We start from the raw sequence: 18,499 nt of genomic DNA, 5'->3' as shown, positions 1-18,499 counted from the left end.
TTTGCACAAAAATTGTGAAGATTTTTAAAGATTTCACATATATATCTTTGTATATAAAATTTTTTCAGATATGTTATATATAATAAATGTGTTACCTTTTAAATAAAAAAAACTGAATATGAACCTCTTGAAATTTAATGCAAAGGAAATCTGGTTTAAAATCTGACCACTAAAAATAATTTATTTAGATATATTTCTTAAAAAAGATCCAGGTCATATTTTTTTTTCACATTAGTATTTTATACCCTGTTGAGAATTTTTTTTAAGTGACATAGAGGTCCTAGCTGCTTTTTATGATATCAAGGGCAATCCTGTAATATTTACATTTATATATTTATAGCTATTCTCTGCTTAATTATGCTCAATATATGAAAATCCATATCTTGAATAGAAGATGATTGCTCAAGAGTCAGTCTGGCAGATTTTTTTTTTTTTTTTAGATTTTATTTATTTATTTTGACACAGAGAGAGAGATCACAAGCAGGCAGAGAGAGAGGGAGAAGTAGGCTCCCTGCCAAGCAGAGAGCCCGATGCGGGGCTCGATCGCAGGACCCTGAGCTCACGACCTGAGCCGAAGGCAGAGGCCCAAACCACTGAGCCACCCAGGTACCCGATCTGGTGGATTTTAAACATGAATTATTCACAAAAATATGAATTACCCTTAGTTTCACTTACTGCCCTGATACATAAGAAGTAGCTGTGTCTTGTATGCATTAAAATATTCTTAATTTATGCTTTATTGGACTTACATGATTAAAATGCTAGTAGATTAAAAATAATTGCTGTTTATTTCTGCAGACTTACAAGATTTTCTACTTTCTTTTTCTCTAACAGATATAAGCTTACCAAAGTCGGCCACAATATGCTATACAGCTGCCTTGCTCAAAGCAAGAGCTGTCTCTGACAAGTAAGTGAATAATGACTTGTGCGGTACTAACTGTCTGACTCGACTTAAGGAGATGTGTTGCCTCTGAGGGCTTTCTCTGGAAGTTTCTCTTAGTCTTTGAGACCCCCGCTTATGAGCATGCATTTTCTAAAACCTGCTGATCTTTTCTTTCACTACTAGAAGGAGGGAATATATATCTCCAGGTATCGTAAGGGTGTATGGGTCCCTAAAGAGGGATTTATGTGAAATTCCATACCTCTGAGGTGACTTTTTTTTTTTTTTTTTTTTTGCCAGACAGTAGATACCGAAAGGCCTGCTTGGGACTTACACAAAATGCCTTCCTTTTATTCATTTTTTGCGTATTCCTCTTCCTTCAGCAGTCCATGACCTGGTAGTAGCCCTAACAAACATGTGAGATGGCAGAGGGGTTGGTCATCTTCCATTCTTTGACTCCTCAGTTCCCAACTAACTGCCACCCCAGGGTCTGTTGGCTTTGAGTTGTCATCTCAGTGGGACCTTTGCCCATTTCATTCAGGCAGGTGACTTTGGCCTAGAGAATTTCCATAAACACCCGAGATGACTGGCAGGTGAAAGAGAACAGTTGGCTTAACTGTTCTTGAGTTCACAAATGCTTGTTTCCCTGATACAATCCCTCTGAAGCACTGAAAAGCAGATCCCAGGAAAAGAAAACAGCCTCTGCTATGTCAGACAGGTTTGCTGTTAAGTGTGTGTGCACTTCAAGACCGAAGTAATTTTCTTTCATTCTTTTTTATCCTGTAGATCGCCAGTACCTACTGCAACATCTTTTCTCCCTACACAGCGACTCCAGCTTGGGAGGGCAGGGCCAGGGTTGTCACAGCTTCCCCTGTGGTGTCTGCCTGCCAAGCACAGCTCTGGAGTTAGCCCTGGGTGTGAGGTGAGAAAGAGATTGCATGGTCTGGTTTTTTTCATTCACTCGGGCAGGTGTCTCGCCCGCAGTTTGGGCACGCACACCCCCTGCCGGAACGGCCCCAAGCAGGCTGGCCTGCGGCGGACGCTGCCTCGCAGCACTGACATTGGGTTGGGAGCCTCCTTGAAAATTCTCCCCAGTTCTGTTTTTAACCAAGTACGCTCTTCTGTAACCTAGTTTTCTCTTTTGCCTACACTGTCTGCCCTCGTCAGTCCTATCCCCTCCCCTGACCTAAGCAGGTACCTCCTAGAACATTTAGATTAGCTATTTAGACAGACAGACTTGACAGCCGAATTTAATTCCTGCCAAGATTAGATGCAAGCACGCTTTCTGCTTCTGCTGGGGTTTTTGTTGGCCTCGGTCTTAGGGGTCACTCAGAGGTTCCATGTAGTGGAGGTTTGGAGAGCTCATGCCATTGACTCGCTGTGGTTTTATGGGCCCTTGATGCGTAGACGCCTTTCCGGGTTGATGCCCAAGCAGTGGTCCCAACTGGATGGTGTTTGTCTTTCTGCTTTTCAGATTCTCTCCCGAGGCTGCATCTCGGCGGGGGCTGAGCACAGCAGAGATGAATGCAGTAGAGGCCATTCATAGAGCTGTGGAATTCAATCCTCACGTGCCAAAAGTGAGTCTGTGGAATCCCCACAGGAGCTCGTTATGATGGTAGAGAAAGTGTTCAGTGACCACAATGTCATGTCTTGAATACACCCAGTAGAAAAAAATGAATTGCAGCCATTGAATGTTGAGGCCCTGTATAGTCCATGGTTATCAGCATCATTTTTAAGCAAAAGCTCTATTCAAGAGGCTTTGGGCCGATTTGGGGGCTTTATATAATTAGGGTAAATTGATAGACCTGGCTTAGGCAGGTCAGGCCAGGAAGCCTGAAATTGGCAAACCACAGAGATCCCAAGAGTGTTGATGCATTTGATAGGAATTTCACACCAGTTACAGTCTTAACTTAAACCCAACTTGGGAAATGAACCTAGTTTTGAATATAAATGGTAAAAAAAAAAAAAAATACTGATTAATGTGACATTCTGTGTCTCTATAAATAAATAATTGTTAATCTATTGGTAAGAAAATAGGAAGGAGAACCTCAAAGTATGAAGTAGTATTTTTCTTTTGACTTGTGAGTGCCATTTTAGGAGGTATACTTAGTAGGAAATGTTTATCTTAATTTTTAACCACATGATTGACAATACCCAGTGTTTCCCATATATTTTGTTCTTGAAAGGGAGTCAAATCACAATAGAGGATATTTCTGTAATCTTTTATTTAGGAGATAGATGTGTATTTATAATTTACCTGTATATGAGTATCTGCTATGTGAGAGGCACATTGCTGAGTGCTATTTTCTGCTTCTCAATGTTATAAAGCACATTTTGACCTCTGGGAAATGATTCACACAGGGTATCTCAGGCATAGTTGTCTTTCAAATTTCTGAGGAAGAGTTTCACTGGCAAAAAATGACCAAGGAGGGCTATTTTGTTTTCTTACAGTACTGTGGCAAGAGGGTCGTGTATGTGTACATGTGTGTGTCTATGTGAGTATTTGTAGAGTTACTACTTTTATTTATTTTGTTGATAATCTCAGTGACAGAGATAGGTGACCTAACATCATTTCTGAGCTTTGACTCAGGTCATGCTCATTGCCTCACAAAACAGAAATCCAAACAATGGTGCACAGTGCCACAGCTAGGGAAGGATCCACTCTAGTTCCAGTGGATGGTGACCAACATAGTACTTGTAGACTTAGGATAAAATGTATTTCTATATTAAACATCTTTCCAGCTAAGTTAAGAATGTTCATTCCAATTTGATTAAATTTTAAAGCTAATCATGAAAATATTGTCCTGAATTACACAGTCAACTTAGGTCATCACTTACTATTTATTGAATGCCATATCCAATTCAGAGTTATTCTATGAGCATAAATAAACTCTTCTAGAAGTAGCATTGAGCAGTAGAGTCCTAGATTTGGAGACAAAAACTTGGGTTCATGTTCTGGTTCTGTCATTTATGAGCCATGGGAGTTTGGGGCTTAGCATTTCTGAACTCTCAAGTTTTCCCTCATTTTTCAGATGAAAATAAAAATATAAATCTTGCCTTTTGTGATAAAGACCAATTGAGATAATATAGTCAGTTTTTTATTTTAAAACTTCAATATTGTATGTTCATAAAGTATTAAAATTATTGATATTGGACATGTTGGAGGCCCCTCAAGTCTGGACACCGGGTCCTAACTCTTCCAGTTATCCCAGAGCTTTGTCATCTTAGTGCACAAGGTAGGAAACTGGTACTTGCTGGTTAGATATTTAAGGAGAAGCTGTAGTGTAATTTTATGATAAGGGTCTTAAATGGTTGATTGAGCCTCTAGAAGAGTATTAAAAGCCCCAACAAATAGTTTAAGGCTAACTTGGAAGAATTTGACCCAGTCAGCTAGCACTCCACCTGCAAAATAAAATTCTTTCTAAAAGTGGGAATATTTGAAATATTTGATTTCACTCTACTTGTTAACTGGAGAAAAAAATAGGGTGCATAGGTAAGCTGATTCTCTACCACTTTGCTTTGTTGGTTATTGTGCTGAGGAGAAACGTGTTTCCAGATCTTCTTCATCTATTGACATTTCCATGGGGAAAAGGCCCTGTGAGTCACTGTTCAGAATTATGCCCAGAATTAACCACGAACCTCTGGTACATGTGTACTATTTGCAGGCTGTTGTAAACATCCTTTATACATGATCTATTTTTTGGACTGCTTGCTAATACTTTAGTAAATACACACACACACACACACACACACACACATGCACACACAGGTGCCTTTTCAGGCAGAAGGTAGCCTTCTTTTTTTTTAAGATTTTATTTATTTATTTGACAGAGAGATCACAAGTAGGCAGAGAGTCAGGCAGAGAGAGAGAGAAGGGGAAGCAGGCTCCCCGACAAGCAGAGAGCCTGATGCGGGGCTCGATTCCAGGACCCTGAGATCATGACCTGAGCCGAAGGCAGTGGCTTAATCCACTGAGCCACCCAGGCACCCCAGAAGGTAGCCTTAATTTTAATGAGACATCAGTGAAAGATAAGAACTCTTAGGCTCTTGGTGTAAGAAGAGACCTCAGAGATCATCCTCATCCTCATCCTCAGATTCCCATCCTCAGCTTGAATCTCTCCTCATAGTGATATCGTGATGATTATTTTTAATAATGGTTTTTATTGCATGTTTACTGTGTGCCAAGCACAGTGGTAAGTGAACTATGTATGCCTTCTCATTGATTTTGCGTAACACTGGTGAGGCGTATAGGATTATTACCCCTGCTCCACAGATGAGGGCGCTGCAGGTTTGGAGAGGTTAAGTGACCTTCTCTCAGTCACACAGCTAGTAAGCGACAGAGCCTGAACTGGTTCTGGGTTCTCTTACCCTTCAATATCACCCTCCATTACCCCCCCCCCCACCCCCGCCATCCCACCAAGTTGCAAACCAGCCTAGACTTGAAGCCTTTAAATGATGGCGGGCACGTGACTTCCCAAGGCACTCGTGGACAATTCAGATTTCCTCAAGATTGTCTTCTATCTTAAACACTTCCACGGCTTCACAGGAAGTCATCAGTGGTCTACTACAGGAATTTTTAGCAACAGCATGCTGTTAGAAGGAGAAAAACACCAAATAGAATAGCTGAGAACTGCCTTCCGTGAGTGTCCAGCTTAGGTCTATCTGGTATTCTATTAAGCAGAGGTGCATAGTTAATATTTCAGCATCCAGTGAAAAATACAATTATTTACTCCAGGAGGGTTACTCTTACGAACACTCTTCACCTGCAGATGTGCAAAGTAGGGAGTCTCCTACACACACACCTCAGGACCAGGAAGTAAATAAAAATAGTAAAAAGCCATGGTCCTCTGTTTTGAAGGGAGCCTTGTAAGTAGTCAGATATACCTAAAACACAAGGATTTCTGAGGCTTTAGATTGTAGCAGATTATAAAGAGGAAGCAGCCCAGAGGCTCATTATAAACCGAATTGTGTGACTCCCCACCTGATGGACTGCAGCTGAGTCCCCAGCCCTACAAAGGAAGATATAAACTCTGTGAATGGTTCTTCCAGATTTTTTCTAAGATTTTATTTATTTATTTGACAGTCAGAAATCATAAGTAGGCAGAGAGAGAGGGAGAAATGGCTCCCCGCTGAGCAGGGAGCCCGAAGTGGGGCTCGATCCTAGGACCCCGGGATCATGATCTGAGCTGAAGGCAGAGGCTTTAACCCACTGAGCCACCCAGGCACCACCCAGATTTTTTTTTTATAATGTGACCCAGCTTGTTTATCATTTTCTCTAGCTACTTCTAACAGTCTGTTCATTGTTCCAGAAAGATTGTCCTCCTCTTCCTTCTTTGCTTCCTCTGAGGATATTGTACTCCTCCTTCACCCCCATCATTAAAAGTCACCACCAGGAAACCTGTTCCTTCCTCATCCCAGAATCAGTCTGTCGCGCTGCAGTGCATTGATTATGGAATCACTGTTGTCTCTTTGTGGAGGAGGACTAGTGGTTTTAGGGTCTTAATGATGCTGCTGATTTTGAGAACTGGGGACACAGTTCAAAGAGATGAAATCTCTAAACCATTAGAGGATGTCTTCCATTTAATGGTATTAAAATAAAATCTTTGGATTTAAAGGGAATATTCTTCATTTTTTAAAGAAAATTTCACTTAAGTTGCTGGACAAATGAAGGGCTGAGCTCATCTCTGTTCTGTATCTTCATTATATATTGTTATAGTTTATTGGATTTTTAGTTTTAGCTTTTTTCCTGCTTTCCCTGCGTATATGCTTCCCCACCCACCCTGATCTATTCTGTTTCCTTTGCAGCACAGAAGCTTTTTATTTTGACGTAGTCCCACGTACGCCCACGTGTTTATTTTTCTTTTGGTATCTATGCTTTTGGTGTCCTACCCAAGAAATCATTAGCAATGTCGAGATTTATGTGAGAGGATGGTGCTTTTCTGCCAGTGATGCATCACTCTGCAAGGATCTGAGTTTTCACTAATGCTCCATACTCTTAGTATGCTGTGTCTACACTGCAAGTCTTTGCCTGTGAAGAGACTCCTTCTTGGCTTAGAGGTTATTTCAGTAACTCCTTTAGGGTGCTAAAGACAAATTTCACTTTCTGACACCTTTCCAAAACAAGACTAATGTACTGGTTTGTTACAAGCAGCATAAGACTCCCCCCACCCCGTACTGGTGGTGTAAAAATAAATTTCTATATTAGTAAAAGGTATAAATTTTTCATAATCCTGTCATCTAATCCTATTTAAGACTCTTTCTAGCCTTATTTTCCTGTGCATTTTTAATACTTAGGAATCAGAGTTGCATGACATATACATATTTTAAAAATATCAACATGGGGCTCTAAACTTGAACTTTGTGTTTGGGTATTGGGGGTATATTTATTCTTTTTGGAAGAGAATCATCAGATTTTCATGGTTCTCTGACCTTAAAGAGGCTATCTTCTAACCTGACATTAAAGCCCAAGTCTTTTAACCTTGTGCCTTCAGACACTCTAAAATATTCTCAGTAACTGTTTTCTGGATGATTTACTTCCTCATTTTTTTATCATAAAAAATACAAATAATGAAATCTACCTCAACAAATTTTTAAGTATTATTAACCGCCTGTACATTGTTGTTAGAACTTTTCATCTTGCATATCTGGAACTCCATACTCACTGAACCAGGACCTCTCCATTTCTCCCTTTTCCTCCCAGCCCCAGATAACCACTTTCTACTTTCTGCTTCTGTGAGTGTGAATACTTTAGATAAGTCACATTGGTTGAATCCTTAGTATTTGTCCTGTGACTGGCTTATCTCATCTCGCGTAATATCCTACAGGTTCATCCATGTCACAGCCCAGGACAGGATTCCCTTCTTTAAGGCTAATATTCCATTGTGTGTGTATATCACATTTTCTTTATCCATTCATCTGTTGATGGAAATTTAGGTTGTCACCACTTTTTTGGCTACTGTGAATAATGCTGCAGTAAACATTGACATGCAAATACCTCTTCAAGATCCTGTCTTCAGGGGCGCCTGCGTGGCTCAGTGGGTTAAAGCCTCTGCCTTCGGCTCAGGTCGTGATCCTAGGGTTCTGGGATCGAGCCCCGTATCAGGCTCTCTGCTCAGCAGGAAGACTGCTTCCTCTCTCTTTCTGCCTGCCTTTCTGCCTACTTGTGATCTCTGTCAAATAAATAAATAAAATCTTTTAAAAAAAAAAAAGATCCTGTTTTCATTTCTTTTGGATGAATGCCACAATGGCTTTGCTGGGTCATATGGCAATACAATTTTAATTTTTTTTTATTTTTTTAGACTTGATTTATTTATTTGACAGGGAGGGAGAGAGCACAAGCTTAGGGAGCAGCAGGCAGAGGGGAAGGGAGAAGCAGGCTCCTTGCTGAGCAGAGAGCCTGATGTTGGGCTTGATCCCAGGACTCTGGGATCATGACCTGAGTCACCCAAACAACTGAGTCAGCCAGGCACCCCACTATTTTAATTTTTTGAGGAACTTCCATACTGTTTTCCACAGCGGCTGCACCAATTTGCATTCCCACTAACAGTGCACAAGGGTTCCAGTTTTTCCACTTTCTCACTAACACTTGTCATAGTCTTCTTTTTTTTTGACAATGGCTTCACACATCCTAACTTGTATGAGATGATAGCTCATTGTGGTTTTGATTTATACTTCCCTGGCAATTTGTGATATTGAGGTTTTTTTTGTTTTTTTAAGAGAGAGAGTGAGTGAGTGAGTTGGGGGAGGGAGAGAGGGAAAATCTTAAACAGGCTCCATGCCTAGTGGGGAGCCTGATGGGTACGGCTCCATCTCCTGACTCTGAGATCATGATGTGAGCTGAAATCAAGAATCGGATGCTTAACTGACTGAGCCACCCAGGCACTGCTGAACATCTTTTCATGTACCTGTTGGCCATCTGTATGTCTCCTTTGGAGAAATGGCTATTGATTTTGTTTATTTGCTATTTGAATTGTAGGCATTTCCTATGTATCTTGGATGTTAACCCCTTATCAAGTGTATAGTTTGCAAATATTTTCTCCCATTCCATAGGTTGCTGTTTCACTCTGTTGTTGGTTTTCTATGCTGTACAGTGGCTCTTTGTTTTGATAGAGGCCCGCTTATCTATTTTTACTTCTGTTACCTATTCTTTTGGTGTTCTATCCAAGAAATCATTGCCAAGACCAATATTATGAGGCATCTCCCTTCTTCTAGGGGTTTTATAGTTTTGGGTCTTTTTTAAAAAAAAAAAAAGATTTTATTTATTTATTTGATAGACAGAGATCACAAGTAGGCAGAGAGGCAGGCAGAGAAAGAGGAAGGAAAGCAGGCTCCCTGCTGAGCAGAGAGCCTGATGCGGGGCTCGGTCCCAGGACCCTGAGATCATGACCTGAGCGAAAGGCAGAGGCTTTAACCCACTGAGCCACCCAGATGCCCCTATAGTTTTGGGTCTTACATTTAAATCTTTAATGCAGGGGCACCTGGGTGGCTCAGTGGGTTAAAGCCTCTGCCTTCAGCTCAGGTCATGATCTCAGGGTACTGGGATTGAGCCCCACATCATGCTCTCTGCTGAGCAGGAAGCCTGCTTCCCCCCGCCCCCCCCCCCCGCCTGTCTCTCTGCCTACTTGTGATCTCTGTTTGTCAAATAAATAAATAAAATCTTGAAAAAAAATAAATCTTTAATGCATTTTGAGTTGATTTTTATGTGTTGTTTAAGATAAAAGTCCAGTTTCATACTTGTGCATTTGGAATTCAGTTTTCTTCACATTATTTATTGAAGAGAATGATTGAATTCTTGTGTCCTCTATTATAGACTTCTGGTGGTCAACTCTAATAGCAAACTTTTTGGGCATAAAGATATTTTGGTCTTTATGTTATTTTCTTAGGATAGATATACACAATGAGAATTACTGAATATCATACAGAAGTACTTCAGGGCTTTTAATGTTTATTGCCAGATGCTTACCAAAAAAAGATTGTAGTAGATTATACCATCAGCAGGTAACTCCTTCTTTTCCATTTTCTTACACCCTCACCAGTATTGAGCAGTCTGTTTAAAACAGAAAAAAGAAAGAAGGAAAATTTTAAAAAATTATGATTTTATTGGGTACAAATGGAATTCTATTCTTGAGTTTGTGTTCCTTTGCCACTGCTAGTAAGGTAGAACATTGTTAGCCATGTGTGTTTATTCTTTTCTGAATCATCAGGCCATTACGTAGACTTCCTATTCTTACCGGGAAAACATATTAACGTAAAGATAGAGCAAAACATCGTGTCCTAAGGTAGGCAGACCTGTGAGGTGTCATTAACAGGGTCCAGAAGTATTTGAAACAAGGACTCTCACTACTTCTTGTCCACGGGCCAAAGATAACCATGGGAAGGGAGAGTTGATTAGCTCCCTGCCTGTTTCCTTTTTGATAAAATGGGTATAAAAATAAAGGCTTCATAGGTCTGAGGATAAGTAAATGTAATTATATTGCGTAACTTATCCATACATAGTAGGTTCTGGACATGTGTTGGGCCTTCATCATCTTTTTGCTGGTACTTTCAGCTCTATTTCTGTACTTGTTGCCTGGGCTACAGCAGACACTGCCTAGAGAAATGCATTAAGAAGTACTTCTGAAACAACTTAGTATGAAGAGGGACAACTAGAGAGTGTAACAGTGGCCCTGCATTGCCTCTGACCTTGAGTCCTCACAGGGTCCCTTTAGGCCTACAGATATGAGGGGAGGCTCTAGCACGCTCTGGCTATGGCTGTTGTCTTCCAGAATTCTCAGTTTGTAACTTTTGGCTGATTAAGAGTTACTCATTACCAACCTCTTTTTTTTTTCACCTCCCTGCTCTTTGCCACCAAAACAATAATGACAAGTAACTAATAATGATTTTTTTAAAGCAATAAACATTTTTTCCCTCCTCATACAATCTTATATGAAGCTTTAGTGAACAAAGCAAGTAAAAGTAGACCCACTATGATTGAAACTGGGATGAGAAAGCAAGTAACCCAGCAACCCCAAGACGCCTGTGCACACAGTTGAGAAAAGAATAGAAGCCTATGACCAGTCACTACCTCTGCAGGAAAACTCCAAGCTTGTGTGGTCCCACCCATAGCACTGGAGGCTCCATACCCATTCTGCGGAGCCCCTGGGGACTGAGGGAGTCCCAAGGGCTTGAGATGCCTGAGTACTGTGGGTGGTGACATTGAGGGGGGAAAATCACCAGCAGCAATGGGTGGAAAGCTTTCATCTTCATTTTGCCTAAAATACTGGCACTAGTAAGCCAGGGGCTCTTCCTCCCAGCCAAACAGTGGGGTACAGTGGGCAGCCCCTGAGTGTGCTGGGGGAAGGGCGCTTGCTATGCTCCTGAAGCTCTTTTTACCAGCTGGATAGCCTGGACTTGATGCAGGAATGACATGAGAATCCAGCCTAAGAGATAGGTAGTTTTTAAATTCTAAGTCTTGGGGTGTGGAAAGTCATGAGAAAATAGAGAGGAAAGAATAAAAAATGTTATGACAGAAATGCATTCCCAATAAAAATTTACGCTTTTTTTTTAAAGCTCATCTAATGTTAATCTAGAAACTCTTATTTCATGGGAATTTTAAAAGGCTTATGGGGGAAAACATCCTGGTAATTGTATATGCTAATGGAGTATCCACAGGACCTTGTTAGGGTGATGGAAATTCTATTTCATGCAAACACTAATGCAGTCCTCCCTTTATGTCTTGGTAGAGCTGATTGACAGAGTATAAAATTGCTTTTTAATCCAATTTAGGAAACAAAACGTGTAGTGGGTTTCAGCATTTAAAAATGCTTGAAGCGTGGAAGCAGAAACTTAAAATCCTCTGGCAGATTGTCTGTGATATTGTATATCAATGGTACATTTCAGAAATATTATTTCAATATTAATTTCTTTGAATTGAGTCATATTTTGTTCCAAAGCTTTTTTGGATTAGAGTAAGGAGAATGTATTGTGGAAATATGACCCAGAGGAAAGCGAGCAGAAACCAGATTTTAGCCACATTTCTCAGGAACAGATAGTTTCTAAAAGGTCTTTTTCTTTAACAAAAAGCACTATAGCTGCTCCTATCAAGGCCACTGCCATCATGGCCACCCTACCTTGGTCACCAGATCCTTTGGCCTCTTGTCAAACACCATCCTATTTCATCTCTTCTTAAGCACTCTGTCCCACTGACCATTTTTTCTACCTCAGGGGCATCTTGGCTCCGAACTGCCTGCTCTCTGGGTCACTCCTCCATTTCTGGGCACTCCCCTTCTACATTGTTTCCTCCCCTGTCCATCCATCTGGTTGGTTCTCTGGGAGTATCATTCATTACCCACCCCCTTCTTGCTTGAAGCTCTCCTGGGAGATGTCCTGTGCTCCACTGCTCTGGCTTCCGCCTCTCCCTGCACATCCAAATCCCTGTGTCCAGCTTCTCTTCCGGGCTCTAGATTTGCACACCCAGCTGCTTTCGGGCCTTCCGTCCAAGCACTTCAGCTGTCCTCTGGTGTCTTATCTTAGCTAACTATCTCACATTATTCTAGTTTCCTAAACTAGAAATTTCACAGTCCCCCTTAATGCCTTTTCTTGCCATCAGATTCAGCCAGGCACCAAATCCTGGAGAAGTCCTCCTCGGTTTAATCAGCCCTCACCCAGACCATGACAGAAGCTTTCTAAGACTTTGCTAATTTCAGTATCTCATCCACTTGACTTGTACATTTCTTTCAAAACCACCGGTGGTGCCAACTCGCTTCTTAGCTGCCTGTTATAGCAGATTTCAAACCATCTTCCTAGGAGCCCTAAGAATTCCTTGGACCTCTCTTGGGTCTGTCCTCTAGGGTCCCCCACCAGCTTTGTTTTACATCAATTTCATGTATTCTGTTTTAAGTTGCTCTTTTTTTTTTTAAAGATTTTATTTTATTTTATTTGACAGAGAGAGATCACAGGTAGGCAGAGAGGCTGGCAGAGAGAGAGAGAGGGAAGCAGGCTCCCTGCTGAGCAGAGAGCCCGATGCGGGACTCGATCCTAGGACTCTGAAATCACGACCCGAGCCGAAGGAAGCGGCTTAACCCACTGAGCCACCCAGGCGCCCCAAGTTGCTCTTTTTCTTTTTCTTTTTTTTTTTTTTAAAGATTTTATTTATTTATCAGAGAGAGAGAGGGGGAGAGAGCGAGCACAGGCAGACAGAATGGCAGGCAGAGGCAGAGGGAGAAGCAGGCTCCCCGCCGAGCAAGGAGCCTGATGTGGGACTCGATCCCAGGACGCTGGGATCATGACCTGAGCCGAAGGCAGCTGCTTAACCAACTGAGCCACCCAGGCGTCCCTGCTTTTTTTCTTTTGAAGAAATTTTTTCTGTTTCTCAAAGTTTGAAAACTGTAGAATAACTCAGAGTGGAGATCAGACTCTGGAGCATAGGATGGAAGACCTTTTACAGTCTCCTTTTCCTGCTTTCCCTTGGAGAGTAGCATAAAACCTGAGTTCCAGTGCAGTTTATGGCACATACCATTTGTGCAACTCTGGTCAAGCGACTTAACTTCCCAAAGCCTTCATTTTTTTCCATCTGCAAAATACAAGTCCGATTCCCTGACAAAGTTGTTGGAAGGAGTGCCTGAGCGAGTACTTGACACCCATTAGTGCTTGGTCAGTGCTGGGATTGCCTATCATGTTGGTACCTAAGCACCTCAAGATCATAAGCAGATTATGCCCTTTGATGTTTTGCTGCCACTGCCCAGCCTTGCAGCGGCTTTTTGCCTCCCCTCATCTTTGTGGGTAAACTAACTGAATTAATAAGACTGACTCATACTTTTTCTGCAAAACCTTCTCCAAGATAGTACCCCTCATTTGCCTCCTTAGTACTAAGTCAAGTTGACCCATGAATAATGCAGGGATTGAAAACCCCATTATAACTTTTGACTCCCTAAAAACATTACTACTAATAGCCTACTACTGTTAGCCGAAAGCCTTACCGATAACATAAAGTTGAATAATACATATTTTGTATGTTATATGTATTATATACTATATTCTCAAAATGAAATAAGCTAGAGAAAAGAATGTTTAAAAAAATCGTAAGAGAAGATACATTTATAATACTGTACTGCATTTATTGAAAAAAAAAAAAATCTGCCGGGAGCTTGGGTGGTGCAGTTATTTGAGCATCCAATTCTTGGTTTCAGATCAGGTCCTGATCTCAGGGTCATGAGAGCGAGCTCCATGTTGGTCTCTGTCTATCTCTGTGCTCAGCGTGGAGTCTGCTTGATATGCATTTTCCCTCTCCGTCTGCCCCTCCTGCTCATGTTTCTCTCCCTCTCTCAAATAAATAAATCTTGAAAAAAATCTGCATATAAGTGGATGCACACCATTCATACCTACATCGTTCAAGGGTAAGCTGTATATACCTTTTACTAAGGCAGTCATCACGTTGAATTTTACACACACACACCCCTACCAAGATTAGGGATCATCAGGATAGAGACCTGATTGATTCATGTCCTTGCCCTTGAGGAGTCCTTGAGGTAAACTGTGGGTGCTGCCATGGGTGTTTCATTACAGTACAGTGTGATTGCTCCCCAATCCTTCCTTGGGATGCACTGTGGACACTCCTGTTTTTTTGAATGAAGCACGGTAACTGATGAATAGATGAGTGAGCGGCAAGCAGCACTTCCCTTGGACGGAGGCCCCCTGAGTTCCGGGGGTTCCTGGTTCCTGACCACCGGGTGTGGTTTGGCAGTTCAGCTTTGCATTGTGTTTATTTCCAGATTGGTTAGTGACCCCTCAGTAGCTGGTTCTTTTCAGCCTATCTGACTGTACTGTAAAATTGCTGAAGGATTTTACCTAAAAACAGATTCAGTTATTTGTGGGACATACATACCCAGAAAATACAACTTCCACAGTAATATGAACACTTCATTTTTTTGTTAGTAAAAATAGCTACTATTTCGTGGACATGTATGTGCCAGGTACTTTGTGAATGCTTACGTATATTACCCTACATAGTCTTCAGTAGTTAAAATTGGCAAGATGTGTATTCTTAATATTCTAACAGATGAGCAGGCTGAGGTTGAAAGAAGTTAACTTGTCCAGAACTCAAGAGTGGAACGGTAGGGCTGGGGTTCAGACAGTGGGTCAAAATGGCAGAGGGTGTGTTAGGACGGGGGAGGCAGGGGCCATGGTACCGTGTACTTCAGTCCCCATCGCGGCGCTCCTCCAGAGAACTCTGCTTACGTGGGGTATTTTTGTCCTGTTCCATCGTGTGCCTTACTGAGGAGTAGGCAACATTGAGACTCAAAATACATACCTTGTCTTCCAAATAGAACTAATTTTATTCTCTGAAGCCTTTACTTTATTTTTAAAGTATCCATTCTGGGATTTCAGCCTCTTTCATCATACCCAGTTGTATATATACAACCATATAAAAGCCATATAAAAATTGTTGTCTCTGGTTATCTTTTTCTTTCATTTGTATTTTTTTTTTTTATGTTTTTGTTGGGTCTAGAAAATAGGTTTGTATTACATATACATACACACACACAAGCACATATGTACATATACACAGAGAAATAGAAATGACTTACAGAAAACTTAGAAAGTACCCAAAAAAGCACAAAAGAAATTAATCTCCCATAAAATCAAATATTTAACCTTTAACATTCAATCTCTGACTTTCCAATGTATTAATGCCTATATATATATTTTTAATTACCCAAATCATAGTCTGTATGGTACACTCATCTTTTTCTTCATTTAATAATATGACATGAACATTTTCTCATGCTAATATTCTTCCACTACCTGATTTATTGGAAGGAACCTGATAGCCATTGTCTAATGTGCTAAAATTTACCTAAATGTATTGAATTTACCTAGATTTAGCTAAATCTGCTGAAATTAACTTGTATTTGCTCATTTTGTTTGTTCCCATGTTTTTTTCTAATGATTTTCATATGACTTCTATTGTTGGTATTTAAAAATCTGAAAATAGGGGTATGAATTAATTCCTGGACATTAATGTCTATGTGAAGGGTACCTTTGGGATCATTTTCACTCAGATTATTAGAGAATTTTAACACTTTAACAGAAGAGCACTGTCACCTGGGGTATTTGCTAATGGGCCAGCTGTCTCCTGACAGGTGACAAGCCTCTGCTTAAATATGTCCATGAGAAGGCACTACTCTCCTCCTCTTTCTGTGTTCTGGCTTTGTATGTTCCTATGGACATAAGGAACTAGATTCTGACGAATAGATTTTGAAAGTTGTTTCCGAAACCTTTTGGAGGCCGTACATCAAGATCAATGTGATTTGAGATTCTGGAAGGAAGTTAGAGGCAGGGTAGCAGGCAAGATAGCTCAGAATGCTAGCTTAGTTAATAGAAGCCAAATAATTATTACAGACAGGCAGAGAGTGTTCTCTGATTTGCGAGCTACAGTTATTCTAATTGATTTCTGCATACTTGTGGATAGGGATCTGCCCTCTTCCATTTATTTTTCTCTTGACAAGTAAGATGTGAAATGTTGTTCCATGCCTTTCTAATTTAGACATTGCACATGTTGAGAACTGATCTTGCCAGCCATTTTTAAGACTGGCCAAAAACATAACACATTGTTTTATTAGCCTTCATCATCTGGTTAGAGCCAACATTTTGTTTGGAACTATACCGGAGCATAAATCCCCTTTATAGGCATAACCCATTTCTGCCATCAAGCAGATTCAGTAAGAAGGTAATGAGTGACCTTGGTGGTTTGGTCTGGTTAGCATCATGAGGCTGATTAGAGCAAGGATGCTCATTCTGAGACACGTCTTAGGAAGCAAGATTCACACTCTTGAGGATCTTACGATTCAGCTTTGGGAAAAGACACACAAATAACTAATATAAGGCAATGTATGAAAGGTACACATACACAAAGATCAGAGGCATCTTAGAGGAAAAGCAGAGTATTACCTCATGGCCTGATTTTAGGGCTGTGGACGATGATGTCCTTGAGGCCATATGCGGCATATTGAGCCTGCAAGCTGAGTAAACCATCCGTCTCACACACATGTGTACTATTTTCCAAGTATATCTAGATGCCCTGGTGGCCAGCAACGCTTTTAAACCTACATTCATTGTAGGTTTTTGCCATATTACATGTTTTCAATCAATACTACACTTAAAATCCCTATCTTGGGTGTCTATAAAATTTTTTCATGTTAAAAATTATTTTAGTGGGGCGCTTGGGTGGCTCAGTGGGTTAAGCCTCTGCCTTCAGCTCAGATCATGATCTCAGGGTCTTGGGATCAAGCCCCGAGTCGAGTCGGGCGCTCTGCTTAGGAGGAAGCCTGCTTCCCCCTCTCTCTCTGCCTGCCTCTCTGCCTACTTGTGATCTCTGTGTGTCAAATAAATAAAATCTTTAAAAAAATAATAATAATTATTTTAGTTACTTGAATATTGGAAACTGACATTGTCTACAGCAATGCTTTTGTGATAGAATGTTTTGTGATAACAGAAATGTTTCTGCATTGTCCGGTATAGTAGTCGTTAACTACATGCCTCACTTGAGGAGTTGACTGAGAAGCTGAATCTTTTATTTTATTTGATTTCTTTTTTGTTTTATTTATTTGTTTGACAGAGAGAGATCACAAGTAGGCAGAGAGGCAGGCAGAGTGAGAGAGGGGGAAGCATTTTCCACGCTGAGCAGAGAGCCCGATGCGGGGCTCGATCCAAGGAACCTGAGACCATGACCCGAGCCAAAGGCAGAGGCTTAATCCACTGAGCCACCCAGGTGCCCATTTTATTTGATTTTAATTGATTTTAATTCAAATAGTCACATGCAGTAGAGGCTACCATATTGGATAATGCAGATCTATTATTTCTAGTCTATTACAATTATAAAATAAGTATTTTTCTACCCCCCCCAACACACATTTTCTCTGCCTCACCCCCTCTGTTTCAAGTCTATCCACAAATGTGGACCTTCCCACTTCTTCTCGGGGCCCCTATTCCTGAAGGTTCCTTAGCCAAGAGAAGAGTTCTTTTACAGATGCTTAATGAAATGACTTTGAAAGACTTTCCTAGTCATAGAGATAAAAGGAATGGTAGTTTATACTTTTCTTTCAGCCACCATCTTATTCTCAGGGACTTGAAGAAGTCTCTATATCCTGGGATACATACACTAATGGTTTTCATGTTTAGTTGTTTCAGAGTTTAAACAGCATGTTCTTTCTTTAAAAATTGACTATTTGATAGGCAGCATAGCTATAAATCATTGTTAGAAACTCAAAAATAAAGTCTTACTCTAGGGCTCTTATTAGGCTAGAAAATTTCCCTTTTTTTTGTTCTCCTAATGATTATTAAGAGTAACCAAATGATCTTTCTTCTCTTACTCTGGAACAATTAATACAATTTATAGCACTTACAGGGTATATGCCTTTCCCATGACTCATTTCCTTGGAGTCTTTTAAGATCATCATGGGTGGTGGCAACATGGTATAATAGCTTCAATTAAGGTAACAAGATCATAAGAGGATAGTCAAATATCTCTGAACATAAAATTCTCCCTTATATTTATATTATAGTTGCTATTCATTATAAATGGGGTGCTGGTTAGATTACTAGGTAACTCAAAATTATAATTTTTCCCAAAAGATTTTTGTT

General features: G+C 40.6%; 1 protein-coding gene across 10 annotated transcripts in view; it reads left to right on the top strand.

The window, feature by feature from the left end:
* ST7 (suppression of tumorigenicity 7) overlaps positions 1 to 18,499 on the top strand; it is a 239,285-nt gene that overhangs the window by 198,502 nt on the left and 22,284 nt on the right. For 9 of the 10 annotated variants that reach the window (XR_004276730.1, XM_032304290.1, XM_032304292.1 and 6 more), the window contains 2 exons: positions 835 to 907; positions 2,355 to 2,457. Coding sequence is in view for 9 of the 10 variants with exons in the window: in XM_032304290.1 (XP_032160181.1) it covers positions 835 to 907; positions 2,355 to 2,457 (176 nt within the window). In the remaining variant the exon portion in view is untranslated. Of the gene's footprint in view, positions 1 to 834; positions 908 to 1,666; positions 1,803 to 2,354; positions 2,458 to 18,499 lie in introns of those variants that run through there. The other variant, XM_032304297.1, reaches the window with a different exon arrangement.

Source organism: Mustela erminea, chromosome 11 (genome assembly GCF_009829155.1).
Source record: "Mustela erminea isolate mMusErm1 chromosome 11, mMusErm1.Pri, whole genome shotgun sequence".
NCBI classification, from domain to species: domain Eukaryota; kingdom Metazoa; phylum Chordata; class Mammalia; order Carnivora; family Mustelidae; genus Mustela; species Mustela erminea.
Note: the sequence above shows the minus strand (reverse complement) of the source record. Positions and strands in the feature narration are given on the sequence as shown.